The following is a 20,097-nucleotide window of genomic DNA, read 5'->3' as shown; positions in this document are numbered from 1 at the left end:
GGTTCAGGAAGGGGAGGGAGGTGTCAGAGATGGTCCAGGTAAATTTAAGGTCAGGGTGGAATGTGTTGGTGAAGTTGATGAATTGTTGAACCTCCTCGCGGGAGCTTGAGGTGGTGCCAGTGCAGTCATCAATGTAGCGGAAGAAGAGGTGGGGAGTGGTGCCAATGTAATTACAGAAGATGGACTGTTCTACGTAGCCAGCAAAGAGATAGGCATAGCTGGGGCGCATACAAGTGCCCATGGCTAACCCTTTGGTCTGGAGGAAGTGGGAGGATTTGAAGAATAGATTGTTAAGGGTGAGGACCAGTTCGGCCAAATGAATGAGAGTGTCGGTGGAAGAGTACTGTTAGGGACGTTGATGGAGGAAGAAACGGAGGGCTTGGAGGCCCTGGTCGTGGTGGATGGAAGTGTAGAGGGATTGGATATCCATGGTGAAGATGAGGCGTTGGGGGCCAGGGAAAAGGAAGTCTTGGAGGAGGTGGAGGGCATGGGTGGTGTCTCGAATGTATGTGCGGAGTTCCTGGACTAGGGGGGGATAGGACAGTGTCGAGGTAGGTAGAAATGAGTTCAGTGGGGCAGGAGCATGCTGAGACAATGGGTCGGCAAGGGTGATCAGGCTTGTGGATCTTGGGAAGGAGGTAGAACCGGGCAGTGCGGGGTTCCCGGATTAAGAGGTTGGAAGCTATGGGTGGGAGATCTCCTGAGGTGATGAGGTTCTGTATGGTTTGGGAGATGATGATTTGGTGATGGGGGGTGGGGTCATGGTCGAGGGGACGTTAGGAAGAGGTGTCCTTGAGTTGGCGTCAGGGTTCAGCGGTGTAGAGGTCAGTGCGCCAGACAACCACTGCACCTCCTTTATCTGTTGGCTTGATGGTGAGGTCAGGATTGGAGCAGAGGGATTGGAGGGCTGCGCATTGTGAGGGTGAGAGGTTGGAGTGGGGGAGTGGGATAGACAGTTTGAGGCGGTTAATGTCCCGGTGGCAGTTTGAAATGAAGAGGTCGAGGGCGGGTAATAGGCCAGCACAGGGTTTCCAGGTGGATGGAGTGTGTTAGAGGTGGGCGAAGAGGTCCTTGGAAGGTGGGCAGGAGTCCTGATTGTGAAAGTAAGCTCGGAGGCGGAGGCAGCGGAAGAAGTGTTCGACGTCACGGCGTGTATTAAACTCATTGATGCGTGGACGGAGGGGGATGAAGGTGAGTCCTTTGCTGAGGACTGATCGTGAGGGGGGGATCTGGAGGGATGGTGAAAACGCGGCAGGGCCGGGAGCTGGGATCTGGTGTGGGTGTGGAGCTGGGAGTGGGGGGCGGAGGCAGTAACTGAAGTGGGTGTGGTGGTAGGGGGAATGGGGGTGGAGTCATGAGCAGGGGTGGTGTTCCCCTCAGGGTTCTGGGGGCGGGCATGGTGACAGTGGATCTGTGGGGGCGTGTCAGCAGAATGCAGGTAATTGGCAGTGGGGGCGGAAGTATTGGCAAACACGGCAGTGGGGGGGGAACGGAAGTCACTGAGCGTGTGACATCAGTGATGATGTGGGGGGCGAAAGTGATGTCACATGTGGTGCATGAGGAATTGTGAGGGGCAGAAGTGGCTGTGGAAATGGCCGTGATGAGGGCGGAAGTGATGTCATCAATCAGTGTGGGGCTGGTGGCTGCACCAGCCGTATGGCTGATGGCGTCCGAGCAGTTTCAGAGACCAGGGGAATCTACTGGAATATTTGAGGAGCGCTGAATATGGAGGTGGGTGGATAAAAGTTTGTTGTACTTATAGTTTTTGATGTTTGAGATGGAGTTGAAATACTGTTCTTGAGAGTATGAATTCTCCTGAGGATATAGTACAGAAGGGGTTCTTTGCAGTTCTGAGAGAATGTGGCCCTCAGCTGAGGTAGGGCTGACTGTAGAGAGGTTTGGTGTCGGCGCATTGCTAGGATCTTGACGGAGAACCGTTGCTGGTGTTTTTGAATCTGTAGTCTGTACTGTTTGTCCTGTTTGGTTCCGAACTCGGCTGGTTTAAAGGTGGTCCAGACTCCGTGTGGGATGAGTTGGTTACGGAGGCAGGCACTGAGGAAGCAAATGTGGCTGTAGTAGCGAGTCTGTTTCAGGACATGGTTGAAGAGCTTCAGGGCAGAGGAAATGACCTGGGAGTTGCAGTGGGAGAGGAACTCCCTGAGATTCTTGTAAAGAGAGGAGGAAAACTTCTTCAAAGCAGGCATCCTTGCAAGAGGATTTGCAGTAGGGTTAAAATCAACGAGGTAAAAACAATGACTGCAGATGCTGGAATCCAGATTCTGGATTAGTGGTGCTGGAAAAGCACAGCGGTTCAGGCAGTATCCGAGGAGCAGTAAAATCGACGTTTCGGGCAAAAGCCCTTCGTCAGGAATACAGGCAGAGTGCCTGAAGGGTGGAGAGATAAATGAGAGGAGTGTGGGGGTGGGGAGAAAGTAGCATAGAGTACAATGGGTGAGTGGGGGAGGGGATGAAGGTGATAGGTCAGGGAGGAGGGCGGAGTGGATAGGTGGAAATGAAGATAGGCAGGTAGGACAAGTCATGGGGACAGTGCTTAGCTGGAAGTTTGGAACTGGGGTGAGGTGGGGGAAGGGGAAATGAGGAAACTGTTAAGTCCACACTGATTCCCTGGGGTTGAAGTGTTCTGAGGCGGAAGATGAAGCATTCTTCCTCCAGGTGTCTGGTGGTGAGGGAGCGGCGGTGAAGGAGGCCCAGGACCTCCATGTCCTCGGCAGAGTGGGAGGGGGAATTGAAATGTTGGGCCACAGGGCGATGTGGTTGATTGGTGCGGGTGTCCCAGAGATGTTTCCTAAAGCGCTCTGTAAGCACTTCCTTACTTTTGACCAAAATAAGTAAAATCTTAGTAGCATAGACATTTGCATGACTCCATTAAAACATAGCTCTCATTTAAATGAACACGATTTGTTTTGCCAGTTCCAATCAGCTAACAATAAATAAGGTGACTGTGAAAAACATGATACTTTTAGTCTTCATTTGATTCAGTTCTCTGCTCCATTTGAGACGTTAACATTGGATTGTTCAAATATCTTCAAAATAAATATTGCCGGTGCTCCAGGTATAACATTAAATCTGTCAGCACTCATTGAGAATTTGCAAAATATTCACCTTAAATGAATTATTTTTCAAAGCAGCAGCTGATACCTAATTTGATAAGGAAAAAATAAGTTGGAAACTTTACCTGACATTGTGGGAGACCAGTAGCTCCTTGTTAGGATTTATAAGGATATCTGTGGTGTTCAATTTCTGGCCAAATGCCCATGGTACCTGCCTTAAAGGGAATTGTATCCAATAAACAAGGGCATGTGGACAGCATGGTGGCTCAGTGATTAGCACTGCTGCCTCCCAGCTCTAGGACTTCAGGTTCGATTCCAACCTTGTGGAGTTTACACATTCTCCCTGTGTCTGTGTGGGTCCCGTCTCAGTGCAGTGGTTTCCTCCCACAATCCAAAGATGTGCAGGTTCGGTGAATTGGCAATGCTAAATTGCCCATACTGTTCAGGGATGTGCAATTTAGGTGCATTAGTCAGGGATAGTAGGGTAGGGGAATGGGTCTGGGTGCACTACTGTTCGGAGGGTTGATGTGAACTTGTTGGGCCGAAGGGCCTGTAAGGATTCTATGATACCCGGTTTCAGGAAATTGCTCCTTAGCTGTGCAGAGTTCATGCTGTGTATGAACTGACTAAACATAAAATAAGGATAAACAAGTGGAGGACATTCCTTATTTGAATACATTTCATGGAAACACTTCTGGAGACTGGGTGTTGGGCGAGAAGTTCCACATTTATGGTATTTCATGTTGCAAATAAATATAAACTGTGCAAAGATTGAGTGTGGTCTCCTTCACACAATGGCTGCCAGAAGTTCAACAACATGTGTGCAATCAATTCAGTTTTTCCAGATTTATTACCACCTGACAAGGTAGTACTCAAAAGTTAACTTTGTTTTATTACAATTGTTTTTGTGAAGCTGGGCGGAGCAGGAATTCTTCTCCTGACCCTATAATAATAGTGTGGGCTACTCCCCCCTCCTCCCCTCCCCTCCCCTTTGTCTTGATAACCACCCATTAATGTGGCTTGTCAGTTCTTGATCACTCAGTCGTGAAATAAGAAGATATTTTCAATTATATGTCTGCTTGAGTTGTTATAGTTTGTATTTTTTCTGTTCAGTTTTTTGTTTACAGGAACTCATTCTGTTCCATTTCTCATCCAGGTAGACGACCAGATAAAATGGCTTGCCAAGGGGGTGGTACACCTTGGTGTAGGAACACCAGGACGGATTAGAAGTCTCATCGAGCAAGGTAGAAAATCCCAAGCTGTTGGAGTGGGTTTGTTTGTATGCCTTCAGGTTATTCAGAGGGTTAATCAATTATTACTTTGCGTACATTTAACATGGAGTGGGAGGGGCAGTTGAAGTGTTCCCACTCTGCCAAGGATATGCAGGACCTGGGCCTCCTCCACCGCCAGATGCTAGTCACCCGACAGCTGGAGGAAAAACGTCTCATCTTCCACCTTGGGACTCTCCAACCACACGGCATCAATGTGAATGTCACCAGTTTCCTCATCTCCCCTCTCCTCACCTTATCCCAGATCCAACCCTCCAACCATCCAATCCTCTTGAACCGTCCTATCTGTCCATCTTCCTTCACACTTATCCATTTCACCGTCCATTCTGACCTATCACCATCACCCACACACCTTCATCTACCTATCGCATTCCCACCTACCTTCCCCCAGCCTCATCCCCTTCCATTTATCTCTCAGCCTTCTTGGAGCTTATGCTTGAAACGTTGTCTCTCCTGCTCCTCAGATGCTCCCTTACCTGCTGTCCGTTTCCAACACCACACTTTTTGACTCTGATCTCCAGAATCTGCATTCTTCACTTTCTCCGAAGTTAGAAGTAAGACATAGTTAAGAGGATAAACATTACAGTCAGATAAACAAATTACAGATAAACATTACATTTCAGTAGCTCAGCACAGGGGCTTCCACATGTGGTCTGACCCGCCTCATAAACCACTGACCACCTGCACCAGTCCACAGTCAGTCCAGTCCAACAGCTGTCCCTGCTCCACTCCGGCTCTCAGTGTTAGGTTTCTTGAATGTAGAATAGGCCACAGAGTACAAAGAGTCAGTACCTCCTCCAATCTTGGTGCATTGTATTCACAGCACCCAATGTGGTCTACTCTATATTGGAGAAACCAAATGCAGACTGGCTGACCGCTTTGCAGAACACCTCTGGTCTGTGCACAAGCAGGACCTTGACCTTCCTGCAGCCAGTCATTTTAACACAGCGCCCTGCTTGCATGCTGCATCTATCCATGGCATGCTGCAGTGTTCCAGTGAAACACAGCGCAAACTGGAGGAACAACACCTCATCTTCAGACTAGGCACTTTTCAGTCTTCTGGATGTAATGTTGAGTTCAACACATTTAAATTATGAACCATTTCTTTTCTTTCTTTTACCTTGTTATCATGTCCTCCCCTCCCCCATTCCACTTACTCTCCTTCCAGTCTGGCGGGAGACACACCATTGTTCTGTCATTCTCACATTCTGATCACTTAATGTAAACAATGAATATCTATTCTCCACCCACCCTCACCCCTGCAAGCTGTAGTGTAACTGTTGTCCCTCCACACTTCTCCAGCTCTGATGAAGAGTCATTTCGACTCGAAACATTAGCTTCCACTCTCTCCATGGATGCTGCCTGACCAGCTGCGATCTCCAGCATTTGTCGTTTTAATATACCAGGTCAATTTGAGGGTGACTAGTGCCATTGGAACTGGGATGTTTGGAACTGGAGATTAACTCCGTCAAAGTTTACAGAGTTAAATTTCATGTCTTCCATATTTTTTCGTTCAGGTTTGCATTGTTGTGTCTCTTATTCAGATGAAGAAATATTGACACAGCCACAGTATAATCTATACTCCTTGTAGCTATTCTTGCACATCTTAAATTTAAAATTAAAGCTTATCCGTGGGTGTTGTGCCAGACAGAATTGAAGTATATACTGGCTGAAAGGCAAAATTAAGTCATGTCTATATGTCAGTCTGTCAAAACTGTCTGGTCTATCACTATATAATTATACCTTAAATTATATGTTTTATTTTTCATTTTGAATTCAGCATAAACAGTGTTGTTGTCATTATACTCACAACCTACGATAGAATTTATTTTAAAAGGGAAACAGATGTACGTAAAATTCTCCAAACTCCAAATTTACTGTGCTGGTTCTCTTACTTCTCATTAATTCCTTGCAACAAGTCTGTTGATTAGAACAAGTCTGGAAGCAGATATTTTGCAGGTTTTTGCAGAGCTAGGTTAACATTGTATGTCTTTAAAAGTTATGGGCTGGACCCATTTCTGAGATTCTCACTGCCGTTCCTATTCCCATTTTCGTCTTTGGCAATTTGTGCTGGCATATGATAGGTGTGAGGAGAGTGAGTCTATGCCCTGCAGATCCCATCCAGCCTGATCATCTTGTGAAACATAGTCTCAATTCAGGAACCTGCTGACAGATACATTTACCCATGTCTCTTCCTATCCCCATGTCCCCTCATATCCCCAAGCCCCTCCCATTACTCCCATGCAATCTTCATGGACTTTCATTAAGTATGCAGTGTGAAGAGAACCAATAAGCCATATAATAATAGTGGTAGTTGCTTCAAAGTATTCATAAAAAGAATACCCTCCTTTGGGGGAAAAAAAACTGCAGCTCTTACAACGTTACCAGAGAATCATTATAATGTAGAGGAAGGCTGTTTGGTTCGTTGTGTCTGCACTGGCTGTCTAAATGGGCAATATGACATGGTGCCATTCTCTTGCATTTCCAGCATCTGTAGTAGTTTGCTTTTATTCAACAGTTTCTCTCTATCTACTCTGTCCAGGCCCATCTTGAATTTGAAAATTTCTTCCAAACCTCCTCTCATCCTTCTTTACAAGGGAAACAGTCCCAACTTCTCCAGTTTATCTTCATAATTGAAGTTTCTCATTGCTGGGACCACTCTCCTGGTTCTGTACTGCATTCTGTTCAATGCGTTCATGTCTTTCCTAACAATGCACAATGCTCCAGCTTAGGTCTGACCAGTGTCTTATATGAACAGCATAACCTTCTTGCTCCTGTACTATATGCCCCATTACCAAGGGTAGGATTCTGCTGTTTTCTCAGCTGCTGTTAATAATTACTTGTTCTACCACTTTGAGTGACTATAAAGTATATGTGTCTTATTTAGTAACTGACACCCCCCCCCCACCCATCACACTGCAAATTTTTGCTATAAATTCTGTGTTACGATCAAGCCCTCCACAATCACCTGATGAAGGAGCGTCGCTCCGAAAGCTAGTGTGCTTCCAATTAAACCTGTTGGACTATAACCTGGTGTTGTGTGATTTTTAACTTTGTACACACCAATCCAACACCGGCATCTCCAAATCATGACCTTGGGTGAAGTATCAGTTTTTCAAAATAAAATCCAGGTAGATTAATCGTAACCATGTAACCACTGATAGTTGTTGTAAAAACCCATCTGGTTTACTGATGTCCTTTAGGGAAGGAACTCTGCCATATTTACCTGGTTTGGCCGAAACGTGACTTCAGACTCTCAGTAATGTGGTTGAATCTGATGCTCTCTGGGGAATTAGGGATGGTCAATAAATGCTGTTTTAGCTACAATTCCATGAATGAATTAAATTATAGATATATATGTAGCAGATCTTTGTTCCTGCTCACCCTTTGAAGTACTGCCCTTTATTTTATACCATATCTTCAAGTCCTTTCTCCCAAAATATATCACTTCAACTTGTCCACATTGAGCTTTTATCTGCCACTCATCTGCCCACTCCACCAACTTGGCAATGTCCTTTTGTCACTTTAGCCCACTGACCTCCTCTAAGTTTTCAATGCACCATTAGCAGACTTGGAAATTGTCCCCTGTATGCCCAAATCTGGATTATTAATATCATTCAGGAAAAGTAAGGAGCCTAAAGCCAACTCCAGAAGATCGCCACTGCTGACCTTCCTTCAGCCAAACATAAATCTGTTCACCATTAATCCTTTTGTGTATCTATCAGCCAATTATGTATCCATGTTGCTATCGTCTTGTTTATTCCATAAGCTGTAACTTTTATCATAAGTCTGTTGTCTGCTCTGTCAAATGACTCTTTGCAACCCATGTGTATTTATTGGAGAGAACCATCCATATCAATTATAGAATATTTAATCCACTTCATACTTTTTAAGATATCCAAGTATGCATCCACACATTGAAAAAGTGCATCAAAGAAACAATAAACTCATTATGATGTGGCTCAATAAATTTGACATTTTTCCTCCAGCTTTCTAACTAGACACTTTCCTTCATGTTTTATAAACAGCTCCTCTCCTGAGCTGGTCAGTTGTGGCTGTTGGAGCTCAGCCAAGTATTCACAATTAGGTCACCTGGCAATAGTATCAACATACCTGGGCGAGCATTCTGGAGACTTAAGGTGGGCCTTTTAATGAGACTGCCTTTGCTATTGTTCACCTCTGTGGCCAACTCTGCATGAGACAAGCCTGACCCTGCCTCCATGGATTGAAAATATGGTGATAAAATGGATTTAGATTCTATCTTCCCACCACCTCCTTCAAAATCTTGCCCCTTAAGTACTTCACTCCTCCTGTCATTACATTACAATGTTCCACTGCAGTCACTTTATAAATAGAAATAGTGAGTTCCAGACCAGCTGTTCCCAGTTATGATGTAAGAGACATGAAATTTATACAAGGGACAATTATATTAAGACTAATTTACTCTCAGGATTACTTATAACTAGCAGTTGAATTTTGAAGTGTTGACTATCGTGGCTAATGATTGCAAATTTTAACTCTTTCCTGCTTTCCAGATGGACTCAGTATACAGTCTCTGAAGTATGTAATCCTTGATTGGAATTGGCGTGATCAGAAGCTTAGAAGATTAATGGATATTCCAGAGGTATTTATAATTTATTAAGCTACCCATAAATAGGCATGATTATGTATCTGTGAATAAAATACCTGTTTTCAATAGGGTAGAAGTGAACTGTGTAAACAGTTCAGGTTGCACTTGAATTGGAATGTGAGTAATCTCGTGGTGGGCAGATTTGCTAGAGGAATTTGGGAGGCTTTAAACTAATAAGGGGAGAACGCAGAGAAATAGTGAGAAAAGTCTGAGGCTGGTACAGTTTAGAAGAGGAGTGAGTCAAATAGACAAAGCAGGTAAGAACAAGACAGAGGACGAGGTAAGGTTGATCAATTAAACTGCATTTATTTCAATTTACAAGCCCTGACAGGTAAGGCAATAAAACTCAAGACATGGTTGGGAACATGGGATTGGAATATCATAGGTATTACAAAAACGTGGCTCAGGAATGGGCAGGGCTGGCAGCTTGATGTTCCAGGGTGTAGGAAGGATAAAAATGGGGACAAGAGGAGGAGTGATGTTTATGATTGGGAATATTCCTAGGAATATGTCCAATGAAGTTATTCCAGTGGAACTGAGAAATATGAAAAGGATGATCACCTTACTGGGATTGTGCTAAAGGCCCCCCAGTAGTCAGTGGAAAATTCAGAGCAAATTTGTATGGAGATCTCAGTTATCAGTAAGAATGATAGGGTGGTAATGGTAGGGGATTTTAACTTTTCAAACATAGACTGGAACTGCCATAGTGTTAAGAGCTTGGATGGAGAGGAATTTTAAGTGTGTATAAGAAAATTTTCTGATCCAGTATGTGGATGTACCTACTAGAGAAAGAGCAAAACCTGACCTTCTCTTGGGAGATGACGCAGGGCAAGTGACTGAAGTGTCAGTGGGAGAGCACTTTAGGACCAGTGATCATAATTCTATTAATTTTAAAGTAGTAATGGAAAAGGATAGACCTGATCTTAAAGTTAAAGTTTTAAATTGGAGTAAGGCCATTTTTTGATGGTATTAGGCAAGAATTTTCAAAAGTTGATTGGGAGAGACTTACTACAAATATTCCTTTACTTGCAAAGTGGGAGGCCTTCATAAATGAGATAGTGAGGGTCCAGAGAAATATGTCCCTGTTCATGTGAAGGGCATGGCTGGTAGGTGTGTGGAATGCTGATGACAAGAGAAACTGAGGTTGTGATCAAAAAAAAGAAAGAGACATGTAGTAGGTATAGACAACTGGGATCGAGTGAATCCCTTCAGCAGTGTAAGGGCAGTAGGAGTTTACTCAAGAGGGACATCAAGAAGGCAAAAAGGGGATATAAGATAGCTTTGGCAAATAGGTCTAAGGAGAATCCAAAGGGATTCTACAATGTATTAAGGACAAAAGAGCAACCAGAGTGAGAATAGGGCCCTTAAAGATTAGCAAGGCAGCCTATGTATGGAACCACAGAAGATGGGTGAAATACTAAACAAATATTTTGTGTCATTATTTACTACGGAGAAAAATAAAGAAGCTAGAGTCACATCTTGAAAAGTACCCATATTACAGAAGAGGGGGTGCTGAATGTCTTAAAATGCACAATGATGCATTAATGCCCAGGAGCTGATCAAGTGTATCCTAGAACTTTGTGGGAAGTTAGGGAAATGATTGCTGGACCCCTTGCTGAGATATTTGTATCATCGATAGCCGTAGATGAGGAGCTGGAAGTTTGTAGAGTGCAAATGTGGTGCTATTATTTAGAAAAGGTGGTAAGAAAAAGCCTGGGAACTACAGACCGGTGAACCTGATGTCAGTAGTGAATAAGTTGTTGGAGGAGATTCTGAGGTACAATATTTGCATGTATTTGGAAAGGCAAGGACTAATTAGGGATACTCAACATAGCTCTGTGATGTCATGATGTCAGGAGATCATGTCTCACTGATTTGATTGAGTTTTTAAAGAAGTGACAGAGGATTGATGAAGGCAGAGTGCTGACCGTTGGTTGTATGGACTTTATCAAGACATTTGACAAGGTTCTGCATGGTAGGCTAATTGTCAAGGTTAAATCACATAGAATCCAGAGGGGAGCTAGCCATTTGGATACAAAATTGGCTAAAAGGTAGGAGAGTGGATGGTGGTAAGAGTTGTTTTTCAGACTGGAGACCTGTTACCAGAGATATGCCTCAAGGATCAGCGTTGGATCCACTGCTTATTGTCATTTATATAAATGAGTTGGATGTGAATATAAAAGAAAAGTCATTAGTAAATTTGCAGATGACATGGAAATTGGTCATATAATTGACAATGAAGAAGGCTATCTCAGAGTACAACAGGAACTTGATTAGATGGAACAGGGAGTGGCAGATGAAGTTTAATTTAGATAAGTGTGAGTTTAGATAAGTGTTTAGTTTAGATAAGTATTGCATTTTGGAAAGGCAAATCAGGGCAGAATCTATACACTTAATATAGAGCCCTGGGAAATGGGGTCAAGCAAAGAAACCTTGAGTTGCAGGTTCAAGATCCTTAAGGTGGAATCACAAGTAGACTTTAATGGTCAGTACATTGAGTATAGGGGTTGGAGTGTCATGTTGCAAGTGTACTGGACATTTGTTAGGCCACTTTTGGAACACTCCATTCAATTTTGGTCTCCCTGCTATAGGAAAGATGTTGTTAAACTTAAAAGGGTGCAGCAAATATTTACAAGGATGTTGCTGGTGTTGGAGGGTTTGAGCTATCGGGAGAAGATTAACAGGCTAGGTCTATTTTTCTTGGAGCATTGGAGGCAGAGTTGTTACTTTATAGAGGTTTATAAAATCATGAAGGGCATGGATAGGGTGAATAGACAAAGTCTTCATCCTAGGGTTGGGGAGTCACAATTAGAGAGCATAATTTAAGGTGAGAGAGGAATAGTTTAAAAGGGACCAAAAGGGCAATTTTTTTTCAAGTAGAGGATGGTGCATGTATGGAAAGAGCTGCCAGAGGAAATGGTGGAGGCTGGTACAATTACAACATTTAAAAGGCATCTGGATGGGTATATGACTAGGAAGGGTTTAGAGGGATGAGCCAAAAACTCATTAATATAAGATATCTGATCAGCATGAGTGAGCTGGACCGAAGGTTCTGTTTCTGTGCTGTACAACGCTGTGTTTCTACGTACCTTGTTTAATGGCTTTCGATAGAATTTAAGTATCATATTCAATATCACCCTGGATGGATAACAGATGAATTAGATCTCATTCGGTAATTTATTTGAAAAAATTATTCAAATTATAATCGTAAGTATAATTAAACATAATTCAGCATCTGGGACGATTTACTGCTGAATAAATAATTATACATCAAGCACAACAGGTTCATGATGTCCCAAATCATGATTTGTTTTATATTTGAGTGTGACTGATGAATATATAGATTAGATTAGATTCCCTCCAGTGTGGAAACAGGCCTTTCGGCTCAACCAGTCCACACCGACCCTCCGAAAAGTAACCCTCCCAGACCCATTTCCCTCTGACAAACACACCTAATACTATGGGCAATTTAGCATGGCCAATTCACCTGACCTGCACATCTTTGTGACTGTGGGAAGAAACCGAAGTACCCGGAGGAAACCCACACAGACACGGGGAGAATGTGCAAACTCCACACAGACAGTCGCCCGAGGCTGGAATTGAACCTGGGACCCTGATGCTGTGAGGCTGCAGTGCTAACCACAGAGCCACCGTGTCACCCTTGTTAAAGTTGAGATTTCTGCACCCCTCTTTTTTTTTAAGATTAGATTCCCTACAGTATGGAAACAGGCCCTTCAGCCCAAAAGGTCCGCAACGACCATCCAAAGAGCAACCCACCCAGTCCCAGTCCCCTGTTTACACCTGACTAATGCACCTAGTACTACGGGCAATTTGCATGGCCATTTCACCTAACCTGCACATCTTTGGAATGTGAGAGGAAACCAGGGCAACTGGAGGAAAGCCACGCAAACTCCACACACACAGTTGCCCAAGGTGGGAATTGAACCCAGGTCCCTAGTGCTGTGAGGCAGCAGCGCTAACCACTGAGTCACCGTGCCGTAAGCAACCTGACAGATCCGTTTCACCACAGAATGCAACACTCATGCTCGAGACCTTTCCTCTCAAAGTCCGTATGGAAAGCACAACACTACGATGGCTGGGAATCGAACCCAGGTCAACTGCTTGGAAGGCAGCTATGCTCACCACTACACTACCATTGCGCTGCTTTTAAACAGTTGCCCAGGGGTGGAATTGAACCTCGGTCCCTGGCACTAACCACTGAGCCACCATGGCAGATCTATGGCAAATGAAGCTAAATTGAGATATCCAAGATTTGTTACAAGAAGAATATCGTCTATTTTGCTAACATGCGATCAATAAATGACCAAATTAATTTTCAAGTATTTTACTGCAGATGATCTTGTAAGGGAATTTCTATAATGTGTGGGCAACCTGCTCTGCCCGACTGCCACCCAGGAGGTGAAGCTGGACATCTCTTCCAAGTTGATAAATCACAGTCCCATTCAATTGAACAGAATTGATTACATGACAAAACACTTGACTTGGAATCCCAGGCATTACCTTACCATCAGTAGGTTTGAACTGGATAAGTGGTTTGTGTATGTGTGGTTATGATGGTGGGGTAGAGATATTTGTGAGGGGAGTGGGCAGCCATCTGCCTGAGAAGTTAAAAAACAGTCATTTGTTTGCTGAGTCATAACATTGCTCGTCAACTTTCTGAAACATAATAAACTGCTCAGGAGAATCTGGATTAGATTTCAAAGCCTGACATAACATTCTTAGCGATGTACCAATTCTCCAGAGTAGGTACTATATATTTACATTATTTAGGTCATTCATCTGTAGGCATTATAAACTATACATTCTATTCATATATATAAAAATATATTTGAATTGCAAAATTAGACCTGACCATTGTTTCTTTTTGATACATGAGCTCTGCACTAGACTGATCATTTTATATAAGATTAGAAGTTAATACTCCATGCAATTCTGAGCTAAATCATATGCTATATCTTGTAGGTGAAACAGGAAACATTGAAGCTACTGGAAACAAGTATCATACCTGCCTGTAAAAGTGGATCTGTAAAACTGGGTCTCTATTAAGACCAGTTATTCCATGCCAAAAATCAACCCTATTTGTTGGTTCCCTCCTTTGTGAAAGCAGACAGGATTTTTTGTTATTATAAGTTGCATGCTTATTCCTGAATTTAATAAAATGCAAAACATTCTTAATAGTTTTCTGATGTTATTGTCTTTCTATATTGTAACAATGTATTCGTCTTTATTTGTGAGATTGTGTGAATACAACTAGTGAACCAGACTATTTTTTCAATGTTCACGTCGCAAGTGAAATGCAAACATGAAAACAAGTTAAATCAAAATTTACAAGATACAAAAAGTATCTTAAAAATGCCACTTCAACTGCAATTGTCAATGTTATCCAGAACCATTTTTTTGGCTTGAATGATGCAGCATGGTGATATGATAGTCTCCAATGAATGTTCAAAGAAGTTTGAATGTATTCAAAACTATCAAAAGTTGTCAGTGACTCCAAGGGTCAGGAGACAGGTTGTTCAGTTGTAGAAGGATCTAGAGACAGTACAAAACTATGCTGAGAAATGATACTTGGAATTCTGTGTCCACATCTGCAAAGGAGTGAGACTGAAAAAAAGAAATTGAGATATTTGTTAGTCATCAGAATAAATCGCAGAATTACAATTTTGAAGGTACTGTTGGAGAGCTCATTGAAGAGCTCATTGGATATCACCAATAATGAAAGCAAAAAGTATTTAGATTGTATGTAACATGAAATAGAAGGCAAATCACAGGCTGTGATATTGAGCTCAAAGGGAGAACTGATATAACCTCACCTGGAACATGTGTTTGGTTCTGGCCAGCATATTTTAGAAATGATAAAGAAAAGTAAGATTCCAAAAGTCCAGCACCTGAGCCACATCAAAATATATAAGAATCTGAGTTTACCTTTACACTAAAGAGGACACTGAAAGAGAATTATATTGAGTTATGGAAAATCTCTAGATATGTTAACTATTAAGCAACTTTACCATCATCCTAATAACCAAAAGTGAATATGAAATAAAGTTCAGTAGAAGGGTGCTAAATGAACAAATGTTCGACAAACTTGTTGGAATTTGTTTGGGAATATAACTTACAAAATAAGTAAGACAGAACCAATAATGTATTTGGATTTTCAGAAGGCATTTGAAAGTGTCTCACACAACAAGTTAGTGAACAAATTTAAAGCATATGTAACTGGAGTAACATACCAGTGTGGATTGAGAATTGCTAAATTGACAGGAAACAGTAAGAAAACAATGATGTCGCCAAGAGAAACCATAAGAATCAGTGCATTGGGCCACAGTTGTTCATATCTAGATCAATGATTTAGATGTGGGGTCCAATTTTAATATCTCCAAGTTTGCTGATGATACAAAACCAGGTGAGAATGTAAGTGATGAGGAGATTGCAGGGAAGGTTCAAATTAATTTTAGATGGATTAGGTGATTGGGCAGGCACATGAGAGATGGGGTATTATGTGGATAAAGGTGCAAATCAACAGCACTATTAGAATATTATCAGGGTCAGGCACACCTCCTGGTTAGGCAGGTGCTGCTGACAGAACAGAGGTACCAGTGAGATCTTTAATTCTCCTGTCCTGCCTTCCAGAACCAGGGTTGCCTGTACATTTCCACTTAAATCCAGTTTAAAGGCATATTTATGACTAACCACTGATCACTCTGGATACAGGTGAGTTGAAACAGGCTCAAGTGTTTCATTAAGATATTTTGTTATGAGTACAAAATGTGATATTTACCAAAGGCATACAATCAGATCAGTTGAACTTCAGTCTCTAGGGTTCTGAACAATTTGATACTGTCTCTCTCTCTCAGTCTGGTGTATCATGGTCATCTTGCTCTCTGTTGACGTCCTTCTTTATAGTCTTTTAAGCCCAGACGTGTGTCATATTTTTTAGCCCATTTGATTGGTTTACAATTATTTGATTATTCATCCATAAATAAACAACACACTTTCATTATCCACAAATGCCCTACAAGAGTATTCCTGCCCTTTGCCTTTTGCAAGACACTCATCTTTGTCTGATACATCCAACTCGACTCCCAACTGTGCCATTGTTCTTTGCATAGTGATTAGTTCAAAGAGACCATGTTTTAAGTATGGCTATCAATCATGCTTTGATTATTGAATTAAAACCATGTTACTATCGATTAGGTCAAAAGGACATAATAACAGACCATCTTTTGGGGCAGTTTGTCTTTGAACCATTCAGAGGATGCCTCTGTTGAGTTGTTTTCACAGTCATCCATCAACAGCAGCAGTGCCCACCTCTCCTGGTAAGGTTACTGACTGCCCCAGGTATTCTCACTGCTCCTCTATATGGTGACTCAATGGTTAGCACTGCTGCCTCACAGTCCCAGGGACCTGGATTCGATTTCAGCCTTGGGCGACTGTCTGTGGAGGTTGCACATTCTCCACGTCTCAGCGTGGGTTTCCTCTGGGTGCTCCAGTATCCTCCCACAGTCCAAATACGTGCAGTTTAGGTGAAATGGCCATGCTAAATTGCCCATAGTGTTAAAGGATGTAGATGAGATGATTCCCTACAGTATGGAAACAGGCCCTTCGGCCCAACAAGTCTCCGAAGAGTAACCCATCCAGACCCATTCCCCTAACCTATGCTTATCCCTGACTAATGTACCTAATACTATGGGCAATTGAGCATGGCCAATTCACCTGGGGCCTGGCCTGCATATCTTTGGATTGTGGGAGGAAACCAAAGCACCCAGAGGAAACCCACCCAGACATGGGGAGAATGTGCAAACTCCACACAGACAGTCGCCCGAGGCGGGAATTGAACCTGGTTCCCTGGCACTGTGAGACTTCCCTCGTGCTCTGAGGCTAGGTAGGTTATGCGTAGGTTAGGTACATTAGTCAGGGATAAATACAGGGTAGGAGAATGGGTCTTGATGGATTACTCTTCGAAGGGTCAGTGTGGACTTGTTGGGCCATAGGGCCTGTTTCCACACTGTGGGGATTCTATGATTCTCTACTACATCATCCTTAACTGGATGGAGCTTCAAGAGATAGCTTCTTAATTGTAAGATTGTCAAGGCAGGCAGACCTCAAAGACCACAGGAGTTGTGGCTTGGAAATGACCCCAGCTACTGCATTAAAAAGAAATGAGGTGGCAAGGTTGTACCATTGCTTTTGGTTGAGCCAGCATGATTTACCAAATTGCACGTATTTAATTCCAGATATTCTAATGTTCTCAACTTCACAGGTATATTTTATAGCTATATCTGCAACCTTCCAACATTTTGAAGTAGTATGATTTGCCATTTGGAACATGTATCCTGATAAATGTGTTTCCATTAATTTCTGCAAGGGCTGGTACAATTCCCAATAGCTTTATAATCATCTGTGTTCTAAAAATGTGAAAAGGTATTGTGGAACTTATTTATTAGAAGCATCTATGCTAATTTCTCATATTACTGTGAGTAATTGCTTGGATAATCAAATTAAGTTATATATCACAGAATTCAAAATTGTACTGGGGCAGCCACATCAGTTGGAACAGGAGATTCGATGTTTCGGGCATAGGCCCTTCTTCAGGAATGCTCCTTGGATGCTGCCTGACCTGCTGCGCTTTTCCACTAACACATTTTCAGCTCTGATCTCCAGCATCTGCAGACCTCACTTTCTCCTCCAGCCACATCAGTTGCCAAGTTAGCAGGGCAGAGATAATAAATAGTCACGAAAGATGAAGGTGGTTGGTATTAACATACTTTAGAAAGTTGGCCCTGTCTCTATGTTCAACATCAACAAGGCCAGGATGCATGTGAGGATCAAGAGGCAGCCAAGGATAGTACCTGTGGGGAGGAAGTGCAGGGACAGGAAGCAAAGCATTTACTTGGAAATGTTATGGTTACAAATGCATCATGTAATGTGAAACCAATCAAGTGCCATGATTCTGAGTTACACAAAGAAGAGAAGAGACTAAGAAAGAAACCACCCTTCCAGGTCAGTGAACAAACTTAGATTCAGAACCTCAACCTGAGCTATAAATCTTTTCAAAAATCCCTAGAAGAAGAAAGACTGTCAAAGAATGTGAAGATGACCGGGAGAGATGCTGCATGATTATAATTAAGGGTGACTTAAATTGTGACTTTGGTTCAGCTCTTTTTTGCTTTGTGAAGGGCGATAATGTTTCTGCTGAGATTCAACGGAATTGTTCAGGACAGCAGCACAGACGTAGGAGGTGTAACCGCTTCAAAGACTGGAGAGGAAAGGGAGGTGTGAGAAGAAGCAGACAGCTGTTATTTTAATTTGCCTCTTTGTCATTTTAAAGCGTCATTGCCACTATCATTTAATCATCTTCTGACCTTCACCCAATGACAGGACAATTTTTCCATCTTCGCTTCTGATCCCTGGCTCTGTTCATTCCTTATAAGCTGTTTATCTGTAACATCTTTCAGTTCTGCCAAATGATAATCAAACTGAAATATTAACCCTGCCTTCCTATGTCCACAGATGCTGCCTGACCTGCTCATTTATAACATTTTCAGTTCTTACATCAGATTTCCAGCATTAGCAATAGTTTGCTTTTTATTGCACCAGTGTGGGGACTCGGAAGAGGAGGACATAAAGTAAAAAGGTTTTTTATTTTGCTCGTTGTAATACAACTGGAATAACATTACTACTAAAGCAATTCTCCAAGGTCTAATTTTCTAAGATGTTCTCTTTATTGCATGCATTTAAGCAGTATATAATATTAATGACTTTTTTTCATGAAAATGGCCCAATTACCAATTTGTTTATCACAAGGTACAAGTGTACAAATGACGTCTTACCAAATTGAGGTTCTGGGAATTAATTGTAATTGGCAGCATTCATAAAACAGGCATATATTTGCTGACAATTGCCATTGACAAAGAAACAAATGATGGTTTCTCTATTAGAATGTAGAACATTACAGCGCAGTACAGGCCCTTCAGCCTCGATGTTGTGCCAACCTGTGAAGCCGATCTGAAGCCCATCTATCCTACACCATTTCATTGTCATCCATATGTTTTTCCAATGACCATTTAAGTTCCCTTGAAGTTGGTGATTCTACTACTTTTGCAGGCGGTGCATTCCACACTCCTGCTACTACTGAGCAAAGACTCTACCTCTGACATCTGTCCTATATCTATCACCCCTCAACTTAAAGATATGTCCCCTCGTGCTAGCCATCACCATCTGAGGAAAAAGGGTCTCATTGTCCACCCTATCTAAACCTCTGATTATCTTTTATGTCTCAATTAAGTCACCTCTCAACCTTCTTCTAATTAAAAGAGCCTCAAGTCCCTCAGCCTTTCTTCATAAGACCATCCCTCCATACTAGGCAACATCCTAGTAAATCTCTTCTGAACCTTTTCCAAAGCTTCAACATCCTTCCTATAATGCGGTGACCAGAACTGTACGCAATGGTCTAAGTGTGGCCACACCAGAGTTTTGTACAACTCTAGCATGACCTCGTGGCTCCGAAACTCAATCCTTCTACCAATAAAAGCTAACACACCGTATGCCTTCCTAACAACCCTATCAACCTGGGTGGCAATTTTCAGGGATCTATGTACACAGACACCAAGATCTCTCTGTTCATCTACACTATGAAGAATCTTACAATTAGCCCAGAACTCTTTATTGCTGTTGGTCCTTCCAAAATGAATCACCTCACATGTTTCCACATGAAACTCCATTTGCCACTTCTCAGCCCAAATCTGCAGCTTATCAATGTCCCACTTTAACCTGAAACATTCTTCAGAATTAATTTTCCAATCTGTCAGCTACTAACAAATGGAGTGAGAGTTTGGTAGAGAGGATCCATATCTAACTTTTAAGCAGAAGTAAATATTTTATATGAGAACATTTTACATTGAACTGATAAATTGATATCTGTGTTCATTGAGTTATGTATTGTTTATTGATTATTATGGGAGAGCTTCAATGGTCTGTGAGAGGACTTTGAAATCTCGTCCAAATGTTGTCCTCGTATCATTAAATTCAAACTGCGTGAAAAATTGTAGGTATATGCTGCAACACTATTAACTTATTACTTTTTTTC

General features: G+C 42.3%; 1 protein-coding gene and 1 non-coding gene across 7 annotated transcripts in view; one reads left to right on the top strand and one right to left on the bottom strand.

Annotated features, from left to right (window-relative positions):
* The window catches only part of cmss1 (cms1 ribosomal small subunit homolog), a 366,499-nt gene extending 352,327 nt beyond the window's left edge, over positions 1 to 14,172 (top strand). For all 6 annotated transcript variants that reach the window (XM_060833691.1, XM_060833692.1, XM_060833693.1 and 3 more), the window contains 3 exons: positions 4,228 to 4,315; positions 8,896 to 8,984; positions 13,974 to 14,172. In XM_060833691.1, coding sequence (XP_060689674.1) covers positions 4,228 to 4,315; positions 8,896 to 8,984; positions 13,974 to 14,057 — 261 coding nt within the window. In that variant the 3' untranslated portion in view covers positions 14,058 to 14,172. The remainder of the gene's footprint in view (positions 1 to 4,227; positions 4,316 to 8,895; positions 8,985 to 13,973) is intronic.
* Positions 13,079 to 13,150, bottom strand: trnag-ucc (transfer RNA glycine (anticodon UCC)). Its single transcript has one exon. It is a non-coding gene; the product is annotated as a tRNA-Gly (tRNA).
* Positions 14,173 to 20,097: the final 5,925 nt, after the last annotated feature.

Source organism: Hemiscyllium ocellatum, chromosome 12, assembly GCF_020745735.1.
Source record: "Hemiscyllium ocellatum isolate sHemOce1 chromosome 12, sHemOce1.pat.X.cur, whole genome shotgun sequence".
Classification (NCBI taxonomy): domain Eukaryota; kingdom Metazoa; phylum Chordata; class Chondrichthyes; order Orectolobiformes; family Hemiscylliidae; genus Hemiscyllium; species Hemiscyllium ocellatum.
This window is presented reverse-complemented; position numbering and strand designations above follow the sequence as displayed.